Raw genomic sequence first — 8,630 nt, 5'->3', positions numbered from 1 at the left:
AGAATGACAAGGATTCTAAGATTAAAACATCCCTTTTCTGTCAACTTATTTGGCACATCTGGAATAGCTATTGGGATTTAATTTTTAGAGATGCACTATTCCATACCTCAACCATCATCCTCAGAGCAAACCTTAACATCAAGGACTTCATCCAGAGTGTAGGTTTAAGCAAGCAGCAGAGGTCAAGATTAGTCTCTTGGACCCCCCCAATGGGACTTTATCTCAAATTCAACGTCGACGGAGCTAGTCAAGGTAGCCCAGGTCGGGCCGGCATCGGGGGTGTCTGCAGATCCTCCTCGTCCTTTATAGGATGCTTCTCCATAGGTATTGGTTTCAACTATGCACTAGTAGATGAAGCACTTGCCATTCGGCAAGCTATCTCCTTCGCCCTCTTGCAGAACATGTCTCATATCATAGTGGAAAGCGACTATCTTGCTTTGATCGAGATTCTAAATCACAAGGTTCACTCTATCCCTTGGAGAATACGACCCATCGTCGTTGATTGCTGGAATCTCCTTCCTCACTTTGTTGACATCTTATTTGTGCATATTCTGAGAGAAGGCAATGTCGTTGCCGATGTACGGGCCTCCAATGGAACGTCCTCCCAACCCCCTATGCTCCGCCCCCCCACCCCCTTGTATTTCCCTCCCCATATTTTCTGACTTTGTTGGAACCTCATTCCAACATAAATAAATTACTTCTATTATAAAAAAACAAAGGGAAAATTACTTAGACAGACACCCCTCAAAACTTGACAGTGTTAGTCCGCTGTTAGTTTTTAAATGAAAATGTCTATTTTACCCTTATAACCATATCTACTGAAACTTGTTAAATGTAAATTACACACTTGCCCTTTACATTGAAAAACCCTAAAAAGCCCAAATTGGGGAGGTTGCAGTTGCCAGAGAAGAAGCTTGGCAGGTGGTGGGTTAACGGAGGCGCACCTGCTCCGTCTAGCCACGTCTCCTCAGTTTGTTTCACACGCGGCACTCTTCTTGCCTTCACAATCCATGCCCTTCTTCTCCATGTTAGTCTAATTACTGCCAGCAAGAAACGGTTCTTCCTATTCTGTTCTTATGCATTCGTGTTCTCCGATCCAATCGACGGAACAGTAAGTAGTTCTTAATTTCGGCTTTAATTGAGGGGAAGCAGTGAGAAATTGAGGAAGCGATCGATCCACTGACAGAGCGATGCTGGGGTGGAAAAAGTGAGGTGAAATGGAAATAGTAACACCGTCACTGGCGAAGAATGGGCTATCTGGGTGTCGATTTTAGGAAATCAGAGGGAAATGGACTTTTGGGAGTGAGGAATAGAATGGGTTTTGGGTGAGTAGAATCCAGAGAAGTGGGATTTCTTTTGTGGTTTCAGAAACGAAAGGTGGGTTATGGATTTCAAGAAGAAAAAAGAGTGTAATGGGGTTGAGGGACGATGGTTTAGGCATTTAAGGTAGTTTAGGCATTTAAAAAATATTTAACTCATTGGAACGGTGACTGACTAACGGACATGGCTATTTGAAAGAAATGGTAAATTGTAGAGAATATTTAAATAATTATTTGAAAAATAAAGATGAATAAGTAAAATGGCCAAAGTACAGGGGGTGTCTAAGTAATTTTTCAAAAAAAATAAAAAATAAAAAATTCCGTTAAAAATTCCAATGATCTCATCATTTTCGACAAGATCTCAGCGTTAGGGGTAGCAATCTCCCTAATCCAGGGTTTAAAAACACAAAATCAGAATGGTCATAAGCTTGGATCACTCCAGAATTAGTATTTTTAATACCCTAATCTAAGTTTCGTACAAAAATCAAACGATCCGATTCAACCAGAATGAAGGTATACCGATCTGATCCCGATTCATGAAACCCTGGCCTGACTCAAGCCACCCAATTTTAACTGAAATCACCATCTCCTCCCCTTAACATATTCATATTACCATTCCGGCCCAAAGGCCCCAACTCGATTTAAGTATTTAGGCAAGTAGACTACAACACTTTAAGTGCCGCGTTGTGAATCCCAAAGAAATAACCAAATCCATCTCTATCGTCAATAAAAGCTCGCGCATTGACAAGCTAAAGTAGAAAAAGATACGAAAACACAAAAAGTGTCCGAACACCCTCTCTCTCCCTCTATCTTTCTTTATTTTCCCAAAAATTAAATTTCTCTTCTCCACCGACCTTTCTGCAATCTGCACAGAGCTGAGGATTGGAGATCTTGAGCTGCCCTAAGCATTGCAGAGCTGCAGTTCTTGGTTAAGTCGGAGTTTGTATTTAGAGATTCTAATCTGCCGAGGGAAAAGTTTGGTTTGAGTCTCCATTTCCGATGGGGCAAACCCTACCACACATCTTGTTCAGATCCTGAGGTCACTTTCGCAAACGAGTCCTGCTTGAGTTTGGGTTTTACGATCTGATCGAGAAAGGCGGAAATCGGAAGAAGAAGACCGGGAAAAGAGAAACAAAATGCTGGAGCGCTGCCTTGGAGCTCGTCGTGTTCGACAAATCCAGAGAGCTCTTAGGCATGGTAAGGTTACGATTCTCTGCCTCTTCATGACCGTCATTGTGCTTCGCAGCTACATAGGCGCTGGCAAATTCGGCACTCCTGAGCAGGATTTTGAGGAGATAAGGGACCATCTTTACTTCCGTAAGAGGGCTGAGCCTCACCGTGTTCTTGTAGAAGCCCAGACTACGACCGCAGATACGACGGAAAATAACAATTACGCCACCTTTGATCCGACAAAGATAGCGGTAGATGAAGAAGGAGATGACGAGAAGCCTGATCCTAACAAACCCTATAGTCTTGGCCCCAAGATCTCTGATTGGAACGAACAGCGAGAGAAATGGCTTGCAGATAACCCTGGTTTCCCCAATTTCATTGCTCCCAATAAGCCTAGGGTTTTGCTCGTTACTGGATCCTCGCCGAAACCATGTGAGAATCCGGTCGGTGATCATTATCTCTTGAAGTCGATCAAGAACAAGATTGATTACTGCCGTCTCCATGGAATCGAGATCTTTTACAATATGGCTCTTCTTGATGCCGAGATGGCAGGTTTTTGGGCGAAGCTTCCCTTGATTCGTAAACTCTTGTTGTCTCATCCGGAGATAGAATTCCTATGGTGGATGGATAGTGATGCCATGTTCACCGATATGGCTTTTGAAGTTCCTTGGGAACGATACAAAGATCACAATTTTGTGATGCACGGCTGGAATGAGATGGTGTACGATGAAAAGAATTGGATTGGGCTGAACACGGGAAGTTTCCTTCTGAGGAACTGTCAGTGGTCGCTGGACATGCTTGACGCGTGGTCTCCTATGGGGCCGAAAGGGAAGATCAGAGACGATGCTGGAAAGATCCTCACGAGGGAACTCAAGGGCCGGCCTGTTTTCGAAGCTGACGATCAGTCCGCCATGGTTTACCTCCTCATGACGCAGAGGGATAAGTGGGGCGACAAGGTATATCTCGAGAATGCTTATTACTTACATGGGTACTGGGGAATTCTGGTCGATAAATACGAGGAGATGATAGAGAAGCACCACCCAGGCTTGGGCGACCACCGATGGCCTTTGGTCACTCACTTTGTGGGTTGCAAGCCATGTGGGAAATTTGGGGATTACTCTGTCGAGAGGTGCTTGAAGCAGATGGATCGAGCGTTTAATTTTGGGGACAATCAGATTCTTCAAATTTATGGGTTCACCCACAAATCGTTGGCTAGCAGGAGAGTGAAGAGGACTCGGAACGACACGAACAATCCTCTCGAAGTCAAAGATGAACTGGGTTTGCTTCATCCCTCGTTCAAAGCTGTCAAGGTATCTTCCTCTTCCTGAGTCTTTTAGGTTCCTACCGGTGACCATCCACGAAGAGCTCTATCTCCATCTCTAAATTAGGAATGCGAAGGCGTTCTTCTGCTGTTGAAGGAAAGATTAAAGACGGAAGATCATTTTCTTTCAAGCCCATTATGTTATACGTTCATATCTTGTATGTTGTTGCTATTTTATTTGCTGGTAGCTAGGTCTGGAGATTAATTTTATTTTTAACAATTTTTCTTTCTTTTAACGAGTGTCTAAAACTATAATGATATAGAAACAGAGTCCATTCTGTGTTAGCAATCCTGCAATTTCCATTTTTTTTAGCACCTCAATTCTCAATTGAAGCTTTCTTTGATGTATTCAATGTCATTGGTTTGATGCAACCGAAATAATATCCGAAGATGTATTGAAACTTGAAAGCATAGAGTTGGGGTTTTGGGTCTTTTGGCATTTGTTTGTTTCTGTTTTTTTTTTGGTTTGGCTGGGTCATATTCATGAGCGTCCGCCTTTCCAATGATGACTTTGGACAGAGTACTGAAAGCTAGACAGCAGAAACAATATCCCACACAATCTGGAAGCAATGTGAAGAAATTCCGGAATCATTAATTTGGCGAGATCTGTATTAAAGTAATTCAACAGGAGGGATTCTAAGAGCACATAGTAGATTGTTCCATTAAGAAAATTCAAGGTTAGGGTAATACAGATGTGTTTTGGCATGGTTGTTTAAGTCTCCCGAATCATCAAGTATTTATTTTAGGGGAAAAGAATGTTACCTGGTTGCGTGGGCTGCGTGGCTCCTGCGCCTAGTCACAGAAACACGTTAAAGTTCTGTGCTGCCCTCATGGAAAGGCGGAAATCCCACCCAAGGCGATGCTTGTGTGTGTGTTTCTTTTAATTGTCCTTTGTTTTATTCTCAAAAGTTCTTTAAGATTGGGGTATATTCAAAAAATGGCCAAACGTTCTTTGTGTTGTGGTCGTAGGCTGTGCCTGGACACATGAGGGCAGAAACACCGCCTCTATGTGTGTGGGCGTAACCTGTACTGTGACATAGAAAAGATCAACCATTCAAAAATAAGTTAAATGTTAATTATTATCATGCACATGTAAATTATTAGGAATGGTTGTGTGATATTAGAAGGGGAAAAAAAACATAAGACCTTGAGATGTGTCAATAAGAAAATTCCGTTATAAAAAAGTGTGATAAGTCTATGGCTGCTTGTCTCCCAGATCCCTGATTGAGAATTGAACACATTTGTGTTGTACGCCGAGTTTTACTTCACAATATTGGTATCGGGGCGAATCGGATGATCACCAACCCCCCCCCCCCCACCCAAAAAAAAAAGAAGAAAAGATTCTGATACAAAATTTTCTACTATGTAGGCTATTTTTTTTTTTTTTTTGGTAATCCGATTGGCTGCTAGGTATTGATATTGGCGACAGCTGATAACGATTCCTAAATGCATGGCTGCACATGCTTTCTCCTCTTGTATACCCACCAATTCTGGATCTTCTCAAATCAAGCCTCTCCCCAAATGTTGACCTTGTCTTCGTTTCTTGATCTGCACGTATAATTTGCAACTCACACATGGTCTTGTCCTTCGTTCATTGCAAAATTTGTTTATCTCATTTTATTAAAAAGTCTAGTCACACACTCACACGTACTAAATTTAGTAGTCTCTAACTAAATACTATGATTTTGTTTAAAGTCCTGGACTGTAGATGCAAATTAGCATCTTTTACTTTACGAGAAAGAAAAAAACAAAGAAACTATTTATTGTCATCAAAGTTGTGAAGTAACAAGTTATAACCTTCTTTTAATTGTTCCGTGTCTTATTCCTGTCTTATTCTCAAAAGTTACTTAATGCAAACTATAAAAAGATTTTTAACAAAATTAATATATTAAATGGGCAAGCCTTGTGCAATGGATAAGTTGCACCATTGCAACCTGTTTGTTGTAGGTTCAAAACTTCGACATCCTTTTCTACAAACTTCTACGAAGTGGAGTAAGGCAGTATACATTTGCCCCTCCCAATCCCTACAAACTTTTCATGCAATGAGATGCTCTTTTAGCATTTAATACAATTTTTACGTGAAATGCAAAAAAATCCACATGGAAAAAAATTAAGTTTTGTACTAAAGGCAAATAAAGTAAGACTACAACTAGTAAGATTGTAATACAAAAAAAAAAGGTGTACCCAATGCAAGAGTCCTGCCACTACAGGGTCTGGTGGAGATAATATGTATCCATCTTTACCCCTGCTTCTTGGAGAGGCTGTTTCTCGACTTGAACCCACGATCACTAGGTCGCAATGGAGCAACCTTTTACGCCTGCCATCGTGCTAGCTATAAATTTCAACCCCCAACACCAAAAAAAAAAGACAAGTTTTCATTTCACCCCTTAACCAAGAAATCTCCTCATTGGTGATGTAACCATGTGATTGGAATCTTGGACACCCCCCCCCCCCCCCAATTAAAATCCTTGGGGATGAAAGATGTTGGAACTTAACTCCTCCCATGTAAACTTAAAACTTGCGCTCAAGACATGGCCAGCCCCACCATTTAATGGATGGGCATCTGACATATTTTTCTGAAAGCCTCATAATGTAATTAGGGAAAGTATCCTGAATGAATATTCAAGTGAGAAAGGAACAAAAATAGCCAAGCTGCTTACCATCCTAAACTTTATTGCCTAAGAAAATAGCCAAATTGCACACCATCCTAAACTAATAGACTAAAGTGCAATAGGTTTCAAAAGAAAAATCACACAGCCTGATGCCAGCCCCAATTATAAAATGAATATTTATGATACTTTCCCTAATTATTATTCTGGGAGATACTCTCTACAAAATTTTCCCTAAACTAATAGACTAAAATGCACTAGGTTATGGAAGCTCCTCACCAAGAAGTCCAGATGATCCAGCATCTGGACTTCTTGGGTGTACGCTAGGCCTCTCCATAGAGACTCTATTTGGACTGTTAGCTCAGTGACGGACTCTTCCTGGGTTTGGCGTAGAATCCTCCAAGTGAGGCATATAGCCAGAGATGCTATATCTTGCAAGATTGATGATGGTTTGCAGACTTACCTCTGGCTTGACAAATGGCACCCTTCCAATGTCCTATCTTCCCTTGTGAGCCCCCGTGACATCTATGCTTCTGGAATGGACAGATCAACCCTTGTGGCTTCCATCATAAGCAGATGCTCTTGGTCCCCCCCTCTCCCCCCCCTCCCCTCGCAGATCTTTGGAGCTCCCTCCCCACTATCCCCCCTGGTCACCAAGGTAGGGGTGACACCATCTTGTGGCTCCCCTCCCCCTCCGGCAGATTCAGTTCCCACTCTGCTTGGGACATGGTTAGACATAGAGTGGCACCCTTCCGGTGTCCTATCTTCCCTTGTGAGCCCCCGTGACATCTATGCTTCTGGAATGGACAGATCAACCCTTGTGTCTTCCATCATAAGCAGAGGCTCTTGGTCCCCCCTCCCCTCGCAAATCTTTGGAGCTCCCTCCCCCCTATCTCCCCCTGGTCACCGAGGTAGGGGTGACACCATCTTGTGGCTCCCCTCCCCTTCCGGCAGATTCAGTTCCCACTCCGCTTGGGACATGGTTAGACATAGAGGGACCCCCTGTCCTTGGCATAAAGTAGTCTGGTTTAAAGGGCATATTCCTCACCATAGCCTTACCGCTTGGCATACCCTAGCAAACTGCCTCCCCACCGAAGCATTCCTCTTTCATCGCCACATGCAAGTCTCTCCCAACTGCTGCCTTTGTTGGAATGGGCATGAAGATGCAGATCACCTGTTCTTCACTTGCCCCTTTGCTTCCTCCATCTAGAACCACGTTCTTCGCCACTGTTGACCTGCTCACCGAAGGCCTCTTTCCCTTTCCAGGGAATGGGTTTGGATTGATATGACGTTCGAAGGCAACTTGATTTGTGATTCGGTTGGCAAGATTGCCTTTTGTGCCAGTATCTCCCACATTTGGATGGAAAGTAACTTTAGAAGATGGACGTCCAACTCCCGCTCTTTCGACAAGATTTGGAAGACCATCTTTTTTTATGTTTCATCTAAAATTAGTTCCCTCCCTCTTGTTGATGTAAAGGATACCTCGAGGAACAAGCTCATTGTTGTCTCCTGGGGTCTTCCTCTATCCATTTTGCGCCCTAGCTAGTCTCTAGCTTCAGTTTTGTTGGCCCTTGGGCTTGTATATTCCCCCTCCTTTCTTCGTAATTAAATTTTCATTCATCCAAAAAAGTAAGTGCACTAGGTTTCAAAAGAAATATAGAACTTACAAAAAGCTTGACAGCAGTTCTACATTATAATTATAAAATGAATATTTATGATACTTTCCCTAATTATTATTTTGTACAAAATTTTCCCTAAACTAATCAGATAGGTTTGTGCCTTTTTGTTATGAATATCCCGATCGAGGGTTTTTGGCACAAGTTTCAGATCATCAAAAGCCAAGAATAGGAAAATGCCTTGTAATGATGCAACACAACAAACTCCTAAATGAGGATTCTATTACAGATTCAATATGTTTGGAGTGGCATCCAAATTCAACTGTCATCATAGCATAAACAGGGTTCACCAACACAAAAAGATGCATCGAAGAGCAAAATGGCTCGGATTCCCAGCTGTAGTAACAAACTTAAAAAAACTGTTTGATTAACCAATATTATCTGATGTACTGCCCAGTTCTGAAAAATAGATTCAGTAAAGCAATTTGCAACAAAAAATATAACCATATTTTTTTTCTTGATCAGCTTCTATTCTGCCCTTTTCCGAGTAAATAACTATTCATTGCTATTACTGCGAAACACGTTCATCTAACAA

The 8,630-nt window shown here is 42.1% G+C and overlaps 1 protein-coding gene across 1 annotated transcript; it reads left to right on the top strand.

The window, feature by feature from the left end:
* Positions 1–2,192: 2,192 nt before the first annotated feature.
* On the top strand, positions 2,193–4,046 carry LOC122669069 (xyloglucan 6-xylosyltransferase 2-like). Its single transcript, XM_043865705.1, has one exon. The coding sequence runs from the start codon at positions 2,456–2,458 to the stop codon at positions 3,815–3,817; it is 1,362 nt and encodes a 453-aa protein (XP_043721640.1). The 5' UTR covers positions 2,193–2,455; the 3' UTR covers positions 3,818–4,046.
* Positions 4,047–8,630: the final 4,584 nt, after the last annotated feature.

The sequence above is a fragment of the Telopea speciosissima genome, chromosome 7, assembly GCF_018873765.1.
Source record: "Telopea speciosissima isolate NSW1024214 ecotype Mountain lineage chromosome 7, Tspe_v1, whole genome shotgun sequence".
Classification (NCBI taxonomy): Eukaryota; Viridiplantae; Streptophyta; class Magnoliopsida; order Proteales; family Proteaceae; genus Telopea; species Telopea speciosissima.
This window is presented reverse-complemented; position numbering and strand designations above follow the sequence as displayed.